At 36.5% G+C, this 22,034-nt stretch overlaps 1 protein-coding gene across 9 annotated transcripts in view; it reads left to right on the top strand.

Moving 5' to 3' along the window:
- PTPN4 (protein tyrosine phosphatase non-receptor type 4) overlaps window positions 1-15,275 on the top strand; it is a 249,822-nt gene extending 234,547 nt beyond the window's left edge. For all 9 annotated transcript variants that reach the window (XM_071220645.1, XM_053918579.2, XM_053918581.2 and 6 more), the window contains one exon: window positions 8,942-15,275. In XM_071220645.1, the coding sequence (XP_071076746.1) occupies window positions 8,942-9,025 (84 nt within the window). In that variant the 3' untranslated portion in view covers window positions 9,026-15,275. The remainder of the gene's footprint in view (window positions 1-8,941) is intronic.
- Window positions 15,276-22,034: the final 6,759 nt, after the last annotated feature.

Here is a 22,034-nt window from a genome sequence, read left to right as displayed (position 1 = left end):
TGTACAATTCCTGCCCCAAACTTAGAATCTATAATTCCTCCAAAATATACTGCTTCTTTTTATTGAGAAATTAGCTTAGGAAGCACCTCTGAGAACTAGGGTGTTTCATTGCTCTGGGGTTAGTATTACTATTTCTTTGTAAAAATCTTCAGTAGCCAGAGGTAGAAAAACAAAGATATGAATTAATACTGGTGTTTCCAATGCAAAATCAGGATCATAGAGTTTTTACTTAAGGTCTTATACCTTACATCTGTATTGCCTTTCTTCTTTAACAAAAATGATGGTTCTTTAGAATACCAGCAGTGAAAGACTTAGAATATCACAAGTGCTCATTTGTTTTATTTTATATTACACAACAACAATCTCAGAATATCTAAATGAACACTACTAGCACCAACAGTATGGTTACTGAAAATAATTTTTTACTTTCTTTCTATACTCCTTTTTGCATTTTGGATATATTCTACAAAACATATACAGTCAAATTACTGTTTCAAAGTCCCTTGGAATAGCTCCTCTCTGTGTAGTTCTGCCATCAACTATATACACACATTGATTTGTTTCATGTTATTTTCAATTTGTAGATTTTTAAAAATTAATTATCTAATTATGGGATGTGTTTATATGGTTCCAAAGTAAAATCTCTAAAGCAAGAAGAAATATATTGAATGGAAATCTAGTCTCTATCCTTCTCTTGCCCCCTATTCCTTCCTTCTCTTCGTAGGAAATCATTGTTTATTAATTTTTATTGTTATTCAGTTACAGTTGTCTGCCTTTTCTCCCCATCCCTCCACCCAACCCCAGCTGAACCCACCTCCTTCCCAACCTCCACCCTCTCCCTTGATTTTGTCCATGTGTCCTTTATACTAGTTTCTATAATTCCCTCTCCCCACTCCCCTCTGATTATTGTTACATTGTTGTTAACTTAAATGTCTCTGTTTATATTTTGTTTGCTTTTTTCTTCTGTTGATTATGTTCCAGTTAAAGGTGAGATCATATGGTATTTGTCCCTCACCGCCTGGCTTATTTCACTTAGCATAATGCTCTCCAGTTCCATCCATGCTGTTGCAAAGGGTATAAGCTCCTTCTTTCTCTCTGCTGCGTGGGATTCCATTGTGTAAGTGTACCATAGTTTTTTGATCCACTCATTTGCTGATGGGCACTTCCAGTACTTGGCTATTGTCAGCTGTGCTGCTATGAACATTGGGGTGCATAGGTTCTTTTGGATTGGTGTTTCAGGGTTCTTAGGGTATAATCCCAGCAGCAGAATTGCTGGGTCAAAGGGCAGTTCCACTTTTAGTTTTCTGAGGAAATTCCATATTGTTTTCCACAGTGGCCCCACCAGTCTACATTCCCACCAACAGTGCACTAGGGTTCCCTTTTCTCCGCATCCTCTCCAACATTTGTTTGTGGATTTGTTTATGTTGGCCACTCTGACTGGTGTGAGATGGTACCTCATTGTGGTTTTAATTTGCATCTCTCTGATGGCTAGTGATGCTGAGCATCTTTTCATATGTCTCTGGGCCCTCTGTATGTCTTCCTTGGAGAAGTGTCTGTTCAAGTCCTTTGCCCATTTTTTAATTGGGTTGTTTGTCTTCCTGGAGTGGAGTTTTGTGAGTTCTTTATATATTTTGGAGATCAGGCCCTTGTCTGAGGTATCATTGGCAAATATGTTTTCCCATACTGTTGGTTCTCTTTGTAATTTGGTGCTGTTTTCTTTAGCCATGCAGAAGCTTTTTAATTTGATGAGGTCCCATTTGTTTATTCTTTCCTTTATGTCCCTTGCTTTAGGGGACGTGTCTGTGAGGATGTTGCTGTGTGGAATGTCTGAGATTTTCCTGCCGATGTTTTCCTCTAGGACTTTTATGGTGTTATGACTTATATTTAAGTCTTTTATCCACCTTGAATTTATGTTTGTGTATGGTGTAAGTTGGTGATCGAGTTTCATTTTTTTGCACGTAGCTGTCCAGATCTCCCAACACCATCTGTTGAAGAGGCTGTTTTTGCTCCATTTTATGCTCCTGCCTCCTTTGTCAAATATTAATTGACCGTAAAGACTTGAGTTTATTTCTGGGCTCTCTATTCTGTTCCATTGGTCTGTGTGCCTGTTTCTATGCCAGTACCAGGCAATTTTGATTATAGTGACCTTGTACTACAGTTTGACATCAGGTATTGTGATCCCTCCTGCTTTGTTGTTCTTTCTCAAAATTGCTGCAGCTATTTGGGGTCATTTATGGGTCCATATGAATTTCTGAAATGTTTGTTCTATACCTGTGAAATATGTCATGGGTACTTTAATAGGGATTGTGTTGAATCCATAAATTGCTTTCGGTAGTATGGCCATTTTGATGATGTTAATTCTTCCAATCCATGAGCATGGTACATGCTTCCATTTGTTTGTGTCTTCCTTAATTTCTTTCTTCAGTGTTGTGTAGTTTTCTGAGTACAGGTCTTTTACCTCCTTGGTTAGGTTTATTCCTAGGTACTTCATTTTCTTGTTGCTATATCAAATGGGATTTTCTTCCTGATTTATGTTTCTGCTATTTCATTGTTGGTATACAGGAATGCCTTTGATTTCTGGGTATTGACTTTGTATCCAACTGTTTTGCCAAATTCACTTATTAGGTCGAGTAGTTTTTTGGTGGAGTCTATATGAGTTTCCATGTACACTATCATGTCATCTGCAAAGAATGACAGTTTCATTTCCTCCTTTCCAATTTGGATGCCTTTTATTGCTTTTTCTTGTCTGATTGCTGTGGCTAGGACTTCCAATACTATGTTGAATAGGAGTGGTAAGAGAGGGCATCCTTGTCTTGTTCCTGATCTTAGTGGGAAAGCTCTAAGTTTTTGTCCATTGAGTATGATGTTGGCTGTAGGTCTCTCATATATGGCCTTTATTATGTTGAGGAATGCTCCCTCTATTCCCACTTTGCTGAGTGTTTTTATCAGAAATGGGTGCTGTATCTTATCAAGTGCTTTTTCCACATCTATTGATATGATCATGTGGTTTTTGTCTTTGCTGTTGTTGATGTGATGTATTATGTTTATTGATTTGCGAATATTGTACCATCCTTGCATCCCTGGGATGAATCCCACTTGGTCATGGTGTATGATCTCTTTAATGTATTGCTGGATGCGGTTTGCCAATATTTTGCTGAGAATTTTAGCGTCTGTGTTCATCAGCGATATTGGCCTGAAGTTTTCTTTCTTCGTTGTGTCTTTATCTGGTTTTGGGATTAGGATGATGCTGGCTTCATAAAAAGAGTTTGGGAGTCTTCCATCTTGGATTTTTTCAAGTAGTCTGTGAAGGTTAGGGGTTAGCTCTTTCTTAAATGCTTTGTAGAATTCTCCTGTGAAACTGTCTGGTCCAGGGCTTTAGTGTGTTGGGAGTTTTTTGATTACTGCTTCAATTTCATCTGTTGTTATTGGTCTGTTCAGGTTTTCAGCTTCTTCATTCAGTTTTGGAAGATTATATTTTTCTAGAAATGTGTCCATTTCAGCTAGGTTTTCAAATTTCTTGGCATACAGTTCTTTGTAGTAATTTCTTACAATCCTTCGTATTTCTGTGATATCAGTTGTAATCTCTCCTCTTTCATTTCTAATTGTGTTTATTTGAATCCTTTTTTTTTCTTGATGAGCCTGCTTAAAGGCTTGTCGATTTTGTTTATCTTTTCAAAGAACCAGCTCCTGGATTCATTGATCCTAAGAACTGTGCTCTTAGTCTGTATGTCATTTAACTCTGCTCTGATCTTGGGTATTTTTCTTCCTTCTACTTCTCTGGGCTATGTTTGTTGTTGTTCCTCGAGTTCTTGTAGGCGTAGAGTTATGTTGTTTGTTTGAAATGTTTCTATCTGTTTAAGGTAAGCCTGTATTGCTATGAACTTCCGTCTCAGGACTGCCTTTGCTGTGTCCCATAGGTTTTGGGTTGTGCGTGAGTTCATTTTCATTTGTTTCCAGAAAGTTTTTGATTCCTTCCCTAATCTCGTTCTTGACCCATTCATTGTTTAATAGCATGCTATTCAGTCTCCATGATTTTGAGTGTTTTGGGTTTTTTCCTTTGGGGTTGGTTTCTAGTTTCAGTCCCTTATGGTCAGAGAAAATGCTTGATATGATTTCAATTTTCTTGAATTTGTTGAGGCTTGCTTTGTGTCTATCGTGTGGTCTATCTTTGAAAATGTTCCATGTACACTTGAAAAGAATGTGTATTTTGCTTCTTTGGGATGAAAAGCTCTATATATATATATCAGTTAAGTCCATTTCCTCTAGGGTATTGTTAAGTGACACAGTAGCCTTGATATTGTGTTTGAAACACCTGTCCATTTTTGACAGTGGGGGTTAAAGTCCCCTACTATAATTGTGTTGCTGTCAATATCTTTCATGAAGTCCTCCAAGATTTTTTTAATGTATTTGCATGCTCTTATGATGGGTGCATATATATTTACAATGTTTGTGTCTTCTAGGTGGATTCTTCCTTTGAGTATTATGAAGTGACCTTCTACGTCTCTCTTTATGGCCCTTCTTTTGAAGTCTATTTTGTCTGATATGAGTATTGCTACCCCTGCTTTTTTTCCTGTCCGTTTGCTTGGAAAATTTGTTTCCAGCCCTTCACTTTCAGTCTGTGTAAGTCTTTTGTCCTGAGATGGGTCTCTTGTAGGCAGCGTATGTGTGGTCATGCTTCCTTATCCATTCAGCTATTCCATGTCTTTTGATTGGAACATTTATTTCATTTACGTTTAAAGTTATTATCGATAGGTAGTTATTCATTGCCATTTTTTCATACCTGTGTTCCTCTGCCTTCTATTTTCCTTCCTTTCCTTAAAGCAGTCCCTTTAGCATCTCTTGCAGAGCTGCTTTGGTGGAGGTATATTCTTTTAGACTTCTTTTGTGTGGGAAGCTCTTTATTTGGCCTTCTATCTTGATTGAGAGCCTTGCTGGGTAAAGTAGCCTTGGTTGCATGCCTCTAGTTCTCATTCCTTAGAATATTTTTTGCCATTGTCTTCTGGCTTGGAGTGTTCCCATTGAGAAGTCAGTTGCTAACCTTATTGGGGCTCCCTTGTATATTACTTCCTGTTTCTCCCTTGCTGCCTTTAAGACTCTCTTTGTCTTGAAATTTTGCTGTTTTAATTAGGATGTGTCTTGCAGTGGCCCTCTTTGGGTTCCTCTTGCTTCGGACTCTCTGTGTTTCCTGGATTTGGGTGACTTTTTCTCTCCTCAGATTAGGGAAATTTTCCATCATTACTTTTTCATCATTGTTTTCAGGTTTTCTGTCACTTGCTCTTCTTCTTCTGATATCTCTGTTATACGTATATTATTACGTTTCATGTTGTCCTGCATTTCCCTTAATCCCTCTTCATTCTTTCTGAGCCTCTTTTCCTTTTCTTGCTCTTTCTGGGTGTTTTTTTCTACTTTGTCCTCCAGCTTGCTTATCTGATCCTCTGCTTCATTAAGTCTGCTTTTCATTCCTTCTACTGTGTTCTTCAGTTCAGAAATTGTATTCTTCATTTCCTCTTGGGCCTTGTTGATAGTTTCTATTTCCTTTTTTATGTTGATATAGTTTTCAGTGAGTTCATTGTAGTTTCCCTCTAGTTTCTGGTAGTTCTCTGTGAGCTCAGAGATCTTCCTGATGACCATTGCTTTGAACTCAGTATCGCATAGTTGACTTGCTTCTATTTCAGTTAGCATTCTTTCTGAGGCTTCCTCCTTTCCTCTAATTTGGAGATTGTTTCTTTGTCTTCCCATGGTTTGTGAGACTCTTCCTGTTAGCCTCTGCTCCTTAAATTGATCTGTTCTGAATCCCTGGGTTTATGGTATGAACTTCTATGGTAGAATGCCAGTGGGATTCAGTGGTGCCATCTCCTTAATCTCCTGAGCTCACTGGTGTTGAGCTGACGTTTATGGGTGTAACAGGGTCTAACGCTGGTCTTTTCAAAGCTCCGGGTTTTATTGTCTCACCATCTGATCTTTCAATGTCCTCTATCCTTGGTCTGCGATCTTCACATATACTGGAATACTGTTGGCTCTTCGCTCTGTTCCTCAGAAGAGCTAGATGTTTCACTGGTGCCAAAGGGATATGGACTGTGTTCCCACCTATCTGACTGCCATCTTCCCAATCCAGGAAATCACTTTTTTAATGATTTATCCTTCCCTTGCTTTTTGAGGAACATAAACAGGGTGAGGCAAAAGAAGGTTTACAATTGTTCATATGGAAAATAATATGATAATTGATAAATGATAATACAAGAGTAAGCTCTCTGTTTCACGTCCTCACAACTGCAAACCTGCTTTTGCCCCACCCTGTATATTGATTGAGACATATTCATATCCCCCTTTCTTTTGTGAAGATAACATATTGTATGCAGTTTTCTCTACTTCTTTTTTTGGGCGGAGGGGGTCTTTTCAGAGTTTAGGAATTTATCTATTTATTTTTGATATATTTATTGATTATGCTATTACAGTTGTCCCATTTCCCCCCCTTCACTCAACTCTATCCTGCCCTCCCCCTCCCTCCCACATTCCCCCCCTATGGTTCATTACCATGGGTTATACTTATAAGTTCTTTGGCTTCTACATTTCCTACACTATTCTTACCCTCCCCCTGTCTATTTTCCACCTATCATTTATGCTATTTATTCTCTGTACCTTCCCCCCCCTCCCGCTCCCTCTCCCCTGTTGATAACCCTCCACGTGAGCTCCATTTCTGTGGTTCCGTTCCTGTTCTAGTTGTTTGCTTAGTTTGCTTTTGTTTTTGTTTTAGGTGTGGTTGTTAATAACTGCGAGTTTGCTATCATTTTTACTGTTCATATTTTTTATCTTCTTTTTCTTAGATAAATCCCTTTAACATTTCATATAATAAGGGCTTGGTGATGATGAACTCCTTTAACTTGACCTTATCTGAGAAGCACTTTATCTGTCCTTCCATTCTAAATGATAGCTTTGCTGGATACAGTAATCTTGGATGTAGGCCCTTGCCTTTCATGACTTAGAATGCTTCTTTTCCAGCCCCTTCTTGCCTGTAAGGTCTCTTTTGAGAAATCAGCTGACAGTCTTATGGGAACCCCTTTGTAGGTAACTGTGTCCTTTTCTCTTGCTGCTTCTAAGATTCTCTCCTTCTGTTTCATCTTGGGGAATGTAATTATGATGTGCCTTGTTGTGTTCCTCCTTGGGTCCAGCTTCTTTGGGACTCTCTGAGCTTCCTGGACTTCCTGGAAGTCTATTTCCTTTGCCAGACTGGGGAAGTTCTCCTTCATTATTTGTTCCAATAAGTTTTCCTTTTTTTGTTCTTCCTCTTCCCCTTCTGGCACCCCTATAATTCGGATGTTGGAACATTTCAAGATGTCCTGGAGGTTCCTAAGCCTCTCCTCATTTTTCCGAGTTCTTGTTTCTTCATTCTTTTTTGGTTTTATGTTTCTTTCTTCCTTCTGGTCCTCACCGTTGATTTGAGTCCTAGTTTCCTTCGCCTCACTGTTGGTTCCCTGTACATTTTCCTTTGTCTCTCTTAGCATAGCCTTCATTTTTTCATCTAGTTTTCGACCAAATTCAACCAATTCTGTGAGTTACCTGATTACCAGTGTTTTGAACTGTGCATCTGATAGGTTGGCTATCTCTTCCTCGCTTAGTTGTATTTTTTCTGGCGCTTTGAAGTGTTCTGTCATTTGGGCCTTTTTTTTTTTTTTTTTTTTTTTTTGGTCTTGGCCCGTCTGTTAGTTAAAGGGGCTGAGCTTTATGTGTTCCCCGGGGAAGGGTATCGCTGATGCTGTATGTTTGGGAGGGGCTGAGAGGGAGCAATGGCGCTTCCTCCACTCTCCACCGTATTTCAGTCACTCCCTCTGCTACCCACAATCAAATTGGGCACGTCTGGTTTTGGTTCCCGAGTGGGCAGGCTTGTGCACGCCCTAGGCCCCTGTGGGTCTCTCCAATGACCTCTCCTGTGAGGCTGGGAGTCTCTCCTGCTGCCGCCCCAACTCCTACGGGCGTTTTCAATCAGAGGTTTGAGGCTTTATTTCCCCACGCTGGAGCCCTTCGCTCCCTTCCCTTTCTTCCTGGTTTATCTGTTGGCGAATGTGGGTCCTTGGGGTGCTACCCGCCACTCTGCCAGCCCTGTTCTCCGCCACTCTGAGTCCGGCCCTCTCGGTTTATCTGTGCGCGAATGTGGGGCCGCAGGGTCTGCTAGTGGTCAGACCGCCTGCCCCGTTCGTCCCACACAACGGCCAGTCTCGGTCCCGCCATGGCCATGCGAGTCCTCTCTGCCCCGGTGCCCGTCTCCGCCCCTCCTACTGGTCTGGATGTGTGTTTCTTTTTTATGTCCTTGGTGTCGGACTTCCTTGCTGTTCGATTTTCTGTCAGTTCTGGTTGTGCGAGGAGGCGCAGTGTGTCTACCTATGCCGCCATCTTGGTTCCCCCTCTACTTGCTTATTATTATTTAACAAAATATCCTAGAATCATTCTATAGTAGTCTGTAGACTTTTCTCCCTCCCCCACTGCAGAGTATTCTACTGTGAGAAGACACCGCAGATTACTCACTATATCCCTTCCTGAAGGCGTGTTGGATTGTTTTATTTTGTTCTCATAAATAATTCTGTAGTGAACGGCCTCACTTATGAATATGTTTTAAACTTCTTTTTCTAGTTTATCTTTGGATAGATTTCTAAAAGTTTGAAATTGCTGGGTCATTATATAAATTAATATATTGTTGTTAGATGCTGCCAAATTGCCAGCCATAGGGATTGTGGCAATGCTAGGGATGTTAACAATGCATGAATGAGTTTTGCCAACAAAATAATGTTGTCAGACTTTCATTTTTTGCTAGTGTGTTCATGAAGAATGGTATCTCTGTACAGTTTTACTTCATATTGCTTTTATAAGCAAGCCAAATGAGTTGTTTGTCATTTTTTTGTTTTCTAGTTTTTCTAATCAGTTGTATTTTTTGTATTTTATTTTTCAGAGTCAATATAGATTTGTATGTGAAGCTATTTTGAAAGTTTATGAAGAAGGATTTGTTAAACCATTAACGACGTCAAATAAATAATAAAACAGAAGTTCTGGGATATGCGTTGGAAGACTGCTTTCCATCATATTCACTGTGCCATAATACTGCTTGCAGGAAATGGCATCTGAACAAAAAAATGAAGAACTAACAAAAACTGAAAACTTCAGCACTGTTGCACTTTATGTTTTAAAAAAGTCACAGTCTCAAAACCTATAATTCATGTGTTTGAAGACTGTTTCATGCTTTGCTCCGAACATATAGTGACTAACCGACTACGTTCAGGGTAATTTATGAAGTTTTGTGGTGGTGCCATGCAGTCCCCTTCCGGTAGAATGCCACAAATGAGACGCAGAATTCTCATGATCTCTGTTACACACCTGTATTTTGAAAACAAAAAGAAGTAAACATCAGGAGTTAGCTCTGGTGTTTTCAGTGATTCATGTACTTACTATACTGAACACCAGATTTTATTTTTTAAATTTTAGCAATATAATTTTAAATATTAGCCAATACACTGCCTATGGATGCAGCACATCTTTCCCTATACTCCCTTGTAGAGACCTGCTGTTCATAAGAAGAAGAGTGGAATTGCTTTTCCCAGGAAATGCTGCACATTGTCCATTTACCAGCATCTTATAGAAAGTATAAATATGAATATATACATTTTCTTGAATTTAATAATGTAACTTATAGTTACCATAAGGTTGGCTTATTCCAAATCATGTGGTCTCACATACTTGATGTAAAGGAATGCATGCATTGTGTCTTAACCCCTTAAGTGCCTTCAGACGTCTGTATGTCTATCAAAAAGGCACTCATTTGACCCCACTAGGAAGTATGTAGGTATATTGTACATTCACATTTTTATGCATTTTGAATCAGTTCACATTTGAAAATATGTTCTTGTTTGAAGTTACTGTCAAAGAAGGATAAGGAAATTCTGTTTCTTACTCAATTCCTGTATTTTGTCACATGAAGCAAAGGTAATTTACGTTCTACTGAGTGAGCACTCTGCTGCTATGGAATTGTTAAATCTGCACATTCCTTTCCTGATGGACAAGGGTTACAGTTTAGCAGCTCAAGTTAAGAGATGTTTTATTCTTGAAATTTAATATTTATTTTATCCATAACTTTAGAAATGGCATCTAATATGCACATTAAAGTTAAACATATTGATACTCTAAGTTAAAGTTAGAGCAGTTAGTTGTGACGTTTCTGTCACTAACTGAATTATTACTCTTCAGCACTCATTTCGATTTGTGTCGAGTTTTGTTCACACTGGTCTGTTGGTCGGCATACTTTGAGCAAGGAATGAAACATTGACTTGTTTCTAAATGTAATCCCTCAGTAACTGAAGAGAGGGTTTTCTTGTCATCTTTGTGTACAAATAAATTACTCGAGTTTATATGTACTTAGTAAGTTAAAGCATGTTAATTCATGGAGAATTTTTACTTTTCTGCCTGATAGAAGGAGGATCTGATTCCCTTTAAGGATGTGTATATTTTCCTCTTCAGGTTGGTTATTTTGTTTTATTCTTTTTTAATCTAGAGAGAAAGAACTTTAAAATTGCCCACTTTTAATGTTAGTGGAAATTTCTCACCTTTTGAAATGTTGTATTACATAATTATTTTATATAGATTTTGGTTGAAATAGACTTTTACTAGTGGTTTCTGAATATCTCAGAATAGTATTGAAAAAATTTAGAGTTGAATAATAGGTATTTTGGAATGCCATTTAGTGTGTTTTACATTTTAAAATCTTCAGTATAATCTAAATGATGTTATTTCAGATATTCAAGATCCATAATAATAACTTTTAAGAAGTTAGTTCCTAAACATTAATAGCCAGGATACCAAATAAATTATTGCATTAAAATATTTTAAGTTTTTTTAGAGGCAAGTAAACATAACCTTTATGTCAAAGAGAAATTCTCTTACCTATTTCTGAATTTCACAGCCAAGACAGTGAGTAAATAACGATAGTTTTATTTGAACATTCCATTCTTTACCAACCGATAAGTGTAATTTAAGCTGCTATATGACATGACGATAAGTTAAAAAGTGAAAAAGTAAAGTCATATTTGGGTCTACATAATTAACAACTGTTTTGGCAGTTTTTCACATGAGTTAAAAAGAAAATCTGTTCTGTGTGGATAGAATATGACAACCATAGTTTTTTTTTTAATACACAGTTGTATAGCTATAAACAGATAAATGACATACTAGCATGTGCTTCAGTTTAGAGCTTTGTTTACACTTCTGGGTTAACTCTAATAATTTTTTGGCAGTGAGCACTGCTGCTTTTTTTAATTAATGCCGGTCTTTAAATGACAATATATTAGAAGTTTAGGATTGTATTTAAATTTCTCATGAATCAATTTTTCATCTGGGAGTTATTCTCTGTCAGTATTTTTATGTCAGTATTTTAAAAAGATCCTCTTTTAAGGGCATATATATTGGGATCTTAAATTTAAAATAAATTATCCTTCACAACTTCTTAAAATGAATATGCTAACTATGCTTCCCTGTTCATGCAACAGATAAGATTTTATCCATTACACCTAAGAATTTTTTAACCTGTTTATCAATCTACTTAGGATTCTGGGAATCATCCTATCTTTGGTACATGAAGTAGTTTTAGATTTCATATCAATATAATATTGAGTGATAAAAATGCCAAATTTCTTATATCTAAACTACTCTCTCCCCTCCCCTCCCTCCCTCCCTCTCCACACCCCCCCCCATACTGACTGTTATCTCACAAGTGGAAATAGATATTGGTGAATCAGGACTTTTGTAAATGCTAAGAAATGATTGTGAAAACTTTTCCTCTCTAATTTATGATGGTTTTACTGTGTTTGTTTCAAATGTTTGATTGAGCATCTGATTTGAGTCAGCACGGTGTACCTAGGAGGGATATTTTGGAAAAGACTTTACATTCACAAGAAGAACTAGTAGTATTTGTTAAACCAGTGCATTCATTCAAAATACAGGCAGAGTAACAGCGTAAGAAATAATTTCCTTTGTTTTGGCCTGCTAGCACAAGTAGGGGGTAGGGAAAAGGTTGATCATTTTGATTAATTAAGAGTATAGAGAAAATTTATATAAAAAAACTGGATTCAAATGTATAAAGATATGTTAAACCATTTAGGCAGTTGCCTGGTGGTTTCCAGTGCTAATATTACACATAGAGACATTTTCATGTGTTTATATATTCGTGCTTCAGAAAAGCTGATGCTAACAGAAGTAAAGGATTGCTATATTAAGTATAGAGTTTTTTATAATTTCTTGGCAGATCTAACCAGGTCTAATCAGGTATTTGGGCAAAATTTTCCTGTTTTTATTGGCGGTAGTATAACTTTAGAGCTAAATGGAACTTGAAAGATTTTTATCTAATCTCACTTTCTATTATCTTAGACAACATATATGTGATTATCTTATGTTCACATGAATTTTAGTTTGTTTCAGCTCAAGAATTACACTCAGGCAGTTATTTCATTGAATAACTATGATGACCTTAGAAGATGTCACTTAATTTACAAAACAAGTAGACTTTTTAAAGTAATCCTAATTAGGACCTTGACTCAGTTTGCTAGTCATGCTTCCTTGACAGATCATAAGCTTTTGGGAGGTATTTAAGCTGATATACTTGCAGTGTGAAAACATTCTAAAATGCAAATTAAAAGACTAATCTTTAAAAGCACTTAACATGAAACTAAGATTTAAAATACATGTCCACTTGTAATCAATTTATGTTCATAATGTGAACATGTAGAATTACGGCATTACTTGTTTTATAGTCTTATCAGGAAGAGAGAAGGAAACAAGAATTTTTAACAATGTTCTATTTGACATCTGTGCTTTGAATATTTAAAATACTCTGATGGTAAGTTTGCCAAAGTAGGTTTAAATTCATAAAAATTATTTATACCATAATAATATGGGATATGTTTACATCTCTTTTATTTTGTTATAATTAATGTGTAGTCCAGGTGAATTTGCATTTAAGTCACTTAGAATAAATGCACTATGATAAATATTTGTTGGAATAAACATGTCTTAACATGACAAGACCAAGAGATAAATTATGTCCCAGCCTGCTTTTATGCCACATCAACAAAGTAACCATATTAGCATTGCTTACTTCCCACATTTGCTTCAGCTATCCAGCCAGTTTCTGCAAGCATTATTTTGTGTGTTCTTTCCAAGTAAAATGGCTGTTAGTGAAACTGACTGGGTTAATTTCATCAAATATCAGAGTTACTGATCTGTCCGTAAAGATTTTTTGGTGCCTCAGTGTGATCACAACACAACTTCATCAACCACTTTGTAAAATTCTTTGAGAAGTATATAGATACAAACACATTTAAATAATAAAACATTTTAGGACTGTTAGTAGATAATTTTAGCAATTTTATAAAGAGCCTATGAAATTAATCTCAGTTGTGTTTTTGCGTGTTCAATTTGCTTTACAATGTCTGCAGCAATTACCAACACACTTTATTGTATACAGATGTCATTCTTAGTAGCAATTAAGCCTTTCAGTGTTATCAAGAACAAACATGCCCTATTTCAGTCAGAATTGAGACATTTAATTTTCATAATCTTGGTGAAGTTGTCATGGGCGGACACCAAATTGTTATTTGTTTCCTATCTAAATTTGCTGCTATTTATTCCTCTGTTTTTTGATGGCAGTTTACTGTCAGTTTCAAAAGTCTTATATTCATTGTTTTTATTTTAGTAATGGAAGCTAAATGGGCAGCCAAAAGTAGTATGTACCAGGGTGCAGTTCAACATTGACTAGATATGGTTCATTGCATAAATAAGTAAACTGATTTTTATAAAATTTACTAAGTGAGAGGTATTAGCAATATTGCAAGTTAAAGACTACAATTTTAGGATGAAGTCCTAATGTTTAACTTCCTGAAACCTTTTAAAATTTCAACTGTAAGAGTGAAAATGTTTTAAAGCCTTGTAGTGTTCATAAAAGTTTCAGTTGAATACTGTTGAATTTTCCTATTGTGGTGTAAATGATATGGAAAGTATTTTTCTATGGGCGAAGGATTGAAACTTTTACTTCATTGTTTAAAAAGGAAAAAATGATATTTGTATGTCTTTCATGCTGTAAAGAAAATGAATGTATCTTTTAAATGTTCTTAGAATTATGACTTAATTATAAGGATACTCTTTGTTTTTTAAAAAAAGTGAGGGATGAAAAAGGAAAGGAAGAGTGTATTCCACTTAACTATACAAAATGCAATTTTAGAAGAAAATGTAGTTTTGTTATAAATAAGAGCAATCATTACTGATGCATATTTCAAATATAATGTACACTGTTTTTCATTTTGTTTTGTTTTAGCTTTAGAATAGTAAATTTCAAGAAAATTTGTGCACACTGTTTTTAAGTATAACATAACTGAATTCTCGACTTCTCTGGAGTGTAGGAGGTTCTTTCTGTGTGAGGGTTAATGTCCTGCTGAATGTGTTTACCATGAATGAAAGTTCTCAGGCTTTGTCACTATTGCAGCAACAATGAGGACATCATTGTAAGAGTATGACTTTGATGAAGCCAGAAAACCGTGCCTAAGATTTACCCCAGTAAATATGTGCAGAGGCCCCTGACAAAGAGTTTTGCCTTTTTATTCTCAGTATCGTAGATAAGCCCAACTCTGCAGTGGTGTCTTATATGCTTAAGGGTTTATTAAGTCAATTGAAAACAAACAAACAAACAAAAAACAGAAAAGGCCTACATGTTAAACCAACATCTTTAGGTATGATTTATTTGTTCAACAATTTCTTTAAAAAGTAGTAGTGATTATTTATAACTCATTAAACTTGACTCAATGGGGCCTTCATTATTTTGACACCTGCTTCCATCCCTCTCACTTGTAAAATGTCATTAATTTTCATTTACAGTAGAGTTTTTGTGAAGTAAGTACCCTGAATCACTAACTATAAGTTGATCTCTTCCTCATTAAGTTTTATTAACAGTTACTAAAAGATTTGGATCGGGCCTTCTTAATCCTGGGAGTTTCCAAACTTTAGCAAGTAGTATTTGTGCTGACCTTAACTACAGTGGCACATTGCTAAAGGAAATGATCGCCACGAAGCCATCAAGAGGGCTCTTCCCTGCTTACAGTCTTAGACCCAAACAGGTACTGATTTGTGGTTTCCCCAAATCCACTGCTGTCACAATTGAGCCCATTTTACCTTTTATTTAAAAGAAGCTTTTTAGTTTTTACTTTTGAATTATAGTGTTCCAGTTATTTGCCTTTCTGGGCAAGTAAATTTCAACCCAATTCTAGGAGTCTCTTACCCCCATCTTTTCCCACCCTTCAGTTAGTTAACAAGGGTATTCATTCTCGTTTTCTATAGAGTAGGCCAAATTTTAATGCTGAAAGTGATTCCTTGAATTTCAAATAGTAGCACTTTATTTCATGCTTACTACTGACTTAATTTATACATTTAAAAAATATACTAGGTGTCTTGTAAATATGGAAAAAAATTAATTGATTAGTATGTAGAGCTCATTTGGACTCAGTATAAATGCTTTATAGTGATCTTTTGATCATTTGATACTTAAAAGGTAACTTGTATGATTTTAGCTTTGCCACTTTTCTGTAATTTATTTAGTACAATAAAGGCTACCCAGTTGACCGTATTGCTGGACTCAGTTCTCTCAGCTAGCTTCAACCAAGTTTGGTTTACTATAATCATTTCTGCTTTGCATTTTCGTATATTACATAAATACTTGGAGATCCCTTTGTTCAGTTGGAGTTGCACCTAGGGGTTAAGTCAATACTGCACCACAAGTAAGTTGCAGGCGGCAAGGTCCTGACACTATAAGTACATATCAAGGGACAGGATTTAAGAAACTAAAAACAGTTTACATTAAGCTGTTTTTATTCTCTATCATTAGAATATATGTGCTTTAAAAAATTAAAACTGTCCAACCCAGTGTTCTACAGCATCAGGACATTGCATTTACAATTCATATTGTAATCTTTTCAAATAAGAAAAGCTAGTCTTTATTTTCTACAGTGTAGGCTTAATTTTAGGACAAACAGTTTACTATATACTCATAACTGATATTTTAAGCAGTAGTTTTTAAAATAATTATTTGTATGTAGCGGGTGTTTTAATTTGGGATTTTTTTCCTTTGTATCAGGTGCTATATGTAAATATGAAGAGCAAATGTCAGTTAAAAGTAGTTTCTTTCTTAATTAAAATACAGTTTTACAGTTCTGCTGCCATTTCACGTTTCATTGTACTGAACTCGTAGCAAATGGAATTACCCCCTAATTTTTAAAGTTATTAACTCTTCTCCCATTTTACAAAACTATGTTTTGGTAGGATTTGTTCCCTAATTAAGAGGCAGAGAAGCTTAGGGTTTATTTAAAATGTGTAAGCTTGAATTTGGTCAACACTGGATAATTTGAAAGTCGCTATTCATGCGTCACTTCCACCTACTGTATGCTTGGAAGACCTTGTGTATTTGAATATTGGTGAAAAATTATAATTCCTATTCATGTAAAAATATGAGTACTAATAGCAAACAGGATTACAATGCTGATTTGCATTAAAACCGTTTTAGTCGTAAGAGTGATTTTATATTATGTAAAATGCTATGACATACTTTGTTGGCCATATTCATTTGATTGAGAAATAGTTGTTCAGGTACAAACGTGAAAAAACTCGAGCTGTGACTTAAAATTGTTCAATCGATAAATAAAGATGTGCTTTAGTAATTTAAAGTATAGGAGTTTTGAAGATTATTTTATGGGAGTTTATTTGTTGGGCTTTTCTGACTCTGGTTATATTCATTAATGGGGGACTGGAAGAGACTACGAGAATGCTAAGTACTACATTTATGTCTAGAATTTCTGGTTCACAGGGTGGCTGTATTGGGTGGGGTGAGGGGTGGGGATAAGTAAGGAACTAAAAGAAATTTAGAAGAATAATGCCTGCTGTTCTCCCAGCACCAGCCCCTACATTCTGGTATCCCTAATATAAGACTTTATCAGTCAAAATAAAGGAACTTTTCTATTCCGAAGTCAGCTTGCTTCATATCTGCCCCAAGTGCCGTTAGGCTTACCATTTTTCATCAGAAAGAAAATAATTTCTTGGGGAAAATATTCATTACTTGTATATTAAAAATTCTACAAAAAACAAAGATTTACGATTATGCCATGTCTGTTCTTATGTACAAGATGATAAAAATATAAACAGACTGCCGGTCATGATGGAAGCGTAGGTAGACACACTGCACCTCCTCACTCAACCACAGAGAGAATTACAACTAAATTTCAAATAACACCGAGAGCTCAGAAAATCGAGCAGTATGGAAGCCCAACAACTAAGGATTTAAAGAAGCCACATTCTTCCAGATGGGTAAGGGGTGGAGACGTAGAGATGGGCAGATAGACAAGGAGATGCAGTGTGGCACAGAGGTGGTGGTGGTGGTGGGATGGGCAGTGCCACATTCAGGTGTGGTGGATAAAAATCGGGAGGAATACCTTGGGAGCAAGCGATCTCCCAGCCCCAGGCCAGATCTCACAGCCCAGGGTTGCAGCCCAGGAAGATAAACCCCAAAACTTCTGAGTAAAACTCAGTGGGGGTTGGGGCAGAAGAAACTGCTAGATTTTTTCAGTAGACTGCTTAGAGGGTCCACACAGTCTTAGAATGTGTGCAAACCCACCCGCTCATTCAGCACCAGGGCAACAGCTGGAAGGATGCCAGTTGCATGCCAGGAGTGGGCAAAGTAACTGGAAATGGGACAAGTGTTGAGTAAGCCTCCAGAAGCCAGGCAGTGGCACTCTCCCTTCTTTGAGCTCCCCCCACACATAGCTACAAGCAGTGAAGCGGGTTGCTCCACCCTACACAATATACAGCTGCCTTTTTTACACTACACCACACTACTAAGGGAGTCAAAGCAGCAGTACCAAATACACAGAAACAAACAAAAGGAGGCTTCCAAATTTGAAGAGCTAGATACGGTCCAAATGAAAACAGAACAAAACTCCAGAAAAAGAACTAAAACGAAACAAATAACCAACCTACTAGATGCAGAGTTCACAACACTGGTAATCAGGATACTCCAAGAATTCATTGAGTAAGGCAATAGCATAAAAAAGATCCAGGAAGAAAGGAAGGTTACACAAACAAAAGAAAAACCTACAGGGAAAAAACTCAAAGGGAGGAAGTCGGGATTCAAATCAATGATTTGGAACATAAGGAAAGAAAGAAGCATTCAATGAAAAAAGCAAGAAGAAACAAGAGTATAACAAAATAAAAAATAAGTATAAGTATACTTTTAATAAAAATAAAAGTATAAGAAGCCTCTGGGATATCTGCAAGTGTACCAACATCTGAATCATAGGGGTGCCAGCAGGAGAAGAGGAAGAGCAAGAAATTGAAAACTTACTTGAAAAAATAACATAAAAAAACTTCCATAATTTGGCAAAGAAAATAGACATACAAGTCCAGGAAGCACAGAGTGTCTCAAACAAAGAGGATGACACTGTGACACATAATTAAAATGCCAAAGGTTAAAGACAAAGAGAATCTTAAAACCAGCAAGAGAAAAGCAGAGAGTAACCTACAAGGGAGTTCCCATAAGACTGACAGCTGATTTCTCAAAAGAAACTTTGCAGGCTAGAAGGGACTGGCAAGAAATATTCAAAGTGATAAAAAGTAAGGACCTACAACCTTGAATACTCTATCCAGCAAAACTACCGTTTAGAATGGAAGGGCAGATAAAGTGCTTCCCAGACAAGGTAAAGCTAAAGGACTCCATCATCACCAAGACACTATTACATGAAATGTTAAAAGGACTTAATTTAAGAGAAAGAAGAAAATCAAAACTATGAACATTAAAATGGCAACAAATTCACAACTATTAATAACTGAATCTAAAACAACAATAACAACTAAGGAAACAACCAGAACAGGAACAGAATCATAGATACAGAGATCATTTGGAGGGTTATCAGCTGGGAGGGAGACAATGGGAAAAAAGGTTCAGGGATTAAGCATAATTATTAGGTACAAAATGGACAGGGGGAAGTTAAGCATAGTATAAGAAATGAAGAAGCCAAAGAACTTGTATGCATATCCCATGGACATGAACTAAGGTGGGGGAGCATTGCTGGAAGGAAGGAGGGTACAGTGCAGATAGGGGCAAAGGAAAAAAAATTGGGACAACTAATAGCATAATCAATAAAATACTTTAAAAAAAATGTAAACAATATAAGGATGATCCAAGAGGAGTTCTAAAAGCCTCTTCCACATTCTCCACAACTAAGGATAGTCTCCCTCAAATCAATGGCAGCCTCTGCTAAATTTCTTGTATTCTTTTCTGGGGGGAAAATATGTGTATACATTTGTGTGTATGTATACATTTTGTTAATGTTAAAAGATTGTATATATATTCTGAAGCTTGCTTTGTCATCTTGGAAATATTTCTGTATCAACATATTCAGGTCTACGTCATCCTTTTCAATCATTGCTTGTACTCCATCATATGGGTATGCCATAATTTAACTTCTTGGTGGACACTGAGCTTGTTTCTAGCTTATACTGTACAAATAATGCTCCAATGAGCATTCTTATGCAAATATTTTCATTCAACATCACAAGTAACGCATAGGATAAATTTCTCGCAGTGGAGTTGCTAAGTCATAGGGCACCTACATTTTTAAATTTTAGTAAACATTGTCTAATTGCTCTGAGAGAAGATTATACCAGTTTATATCTCCGACCAAAGCATATGAGAATGTTTCCCCACATTATTATTAGAAATGCTATCAAATTTAATTTTTTGCTCATCTCATAAATAAAATATTTTATTTGTGTGTATTCTGTTGGGTTAAATATTTTTATTTTATTGACTGTATTTCTTGATTTCTAAATTTCATATTGCTATCCTTTTTTATATCAAGTTGTTTAATGTTTTATTCATTATGAGATGTTAGAAATGGAAGAAATTAGTCATTTGACAGTCATAGTTGCACAACCTGTTTCTTATGGTGTTATCTTTGATTATTCTTTTTGAGGGCTGGGATAGTATGATCACACTTTTAATAGTTTTATAAACAAATGTATCAACATTTTTAATGACTTCTGTTTGGGGTATACCTGCAAAAGCTTTTCTGATTTCTGTTAACATTCCATCTGTGCCCAAAGCTTTCCTGACCACCATCAAAATGACCTGCTCAGGACACTGATACTCTTCCCTCTTTGCCCCCGCTTTGCCATCATCAGCAGCTCTCAGTTATGCTGGAGGTCTAGTTTAAGCAAATAAGTTGTTTATTTGCTAACCTGCACATGCATACGTGTTTACCTTCGTTATATCAATTTAATTAATTATATATCACATAAAACAATAAAATGTGTGAAAAGAGTAAGGTGTTTGCAAAGACTTATAAGATGTCATTTAAACTTTGTTCTTTAACCCTGGCTGGTGTAGCTTAGTGAATTGAGCGTGGGCTGCGAACCGAGGGGTCACCAGTTCGATTCCCAGTCAGGGCACATGACCTGGTTGTAGGCCAGGTTCGTAGTGGGTGCCACTTGAGAGTCAACCACACATGGGTATTTCTCTCTGTCTCCTTCTCCCTCTCTTCCCCTCTCTCTAAAAATAAATAAAATTAAAAAATAAACCTTATTCTTTAAAATTGTATTTTAAAAATAGTAAAAACTAGACAATTATGATAGACTACTTAAAAAAGAATAGGTGATATTCGTGAGAGACTAATGCACAAAAATAGATAACTCAGTCTGTTTTTTGGCACAAAGACTAAGGAGTTATAATCAGTCTCAAACTCAAGAGTAAAAAGGTTTGGTCTTACATAAAAAGACAAACGAAATATCTTTTTCTTTAAAGATTTTATTTATTTATTTTTAGAGATGGGGAGAGAAGGAGAAAGAGCAGGAGAAAGAAACATCAATGTGTGGTTGCCTGTCAAGCACCTCCCTTCTTGAGACCTGCCCCAAAACTCAGGAATGTGCCCTGACTGGGAATTGAACCGGTGACCCTTTGGTTTGTAGTCTGGTGCTCCATCCACTGAGCCTCACTAGCCAATGATGCTATAGTTAGGCTTTTATCTATTCCCTTTTAAATCATGCTTGTATATATGGGTAACCTATATATAAAATTTCAAACATTGTATTATAAAAATATTCACATGTAAGGAAAGAAACATATTCCCTAGAGTCTACAATTAACATCCAGCTGTATTTGCTTTATCACATACATGTTCATCTACCAAGCCTCTCTTCATCCATTAATCCATCCTTCCTTACGCATTTCATTAAATGATGTTAACATCTGAACACTTCACCCCTGAGCACCTCAGTCTGCAAATCATTAACTAGTATTCACTAATTGAATTCTTTCTTGACATGAAATTTTTATCAGTAAAACAAATATTAAACCTACCATTTGTTATGTTTTAAATATATATCTAAATAAATATATGTAAACAAATTTTTTAAATCATGTGTTTATATATATATATATATTTAAATATATATATGAGGTCTGTCTGGAAAACACCCAGTGGTTTGGGCGACATCAGTGTAACCTGGCAGCCAAGAAGAGTGGACTGGAATGTACCTGGGTGAACAATGATGACTTCACCGTACTAGTCAGTGGGGGTGGTAGATGCTGTTGAGTGAGCATGTGTGCTGTGTGGCCACGCATTCAAAATGACTGAGTGAGAAGAGCAACGAATCTGCATCAAATTTTGCATTAAGCTTGAACATTCCTCCGTGGAAATTGTCTGGATGGTTCAGAAGGTCGCAACTATGGGCAACGGGTGATGGGCAGCTTCATCACAACAACACAGGTTCTCATGCATCATGTCTCGTGCAGAATTTTTTGGTAAAACATCAAATCACCCAGATGACTCAGCCCTGCCACAGACCAGATTTGGCACCTTGTGACTTCTGGCTTTTCCCAAATCTGAAATCACCTTTGAAAGGGAAGAGATTTCAGACGTTCAATGAGATTCAGAAAATACAGTGGGGGAGTTGATGGTGATTGGGAGAAC

This window comes from Desmodus rotundus, chromosome 2 (genome assembly GCF_022682495.2).
Source record: "Desmodus rotundus isolate HL8 chromosome 2, HLdesRot8A.1, whole genome shotgun sequence".
NCBI classification, from domain to species: Eukaryota; Metazoa; Chordata; class Mammalia; order Chiroptera; family Phyllostomidae; genus Desmodus; species Desmodus rotundus.
Note: the sequence above shows the minus strand (reverse complement) of the source record. Positions and strands in the feature narration are given on the sequence as shown.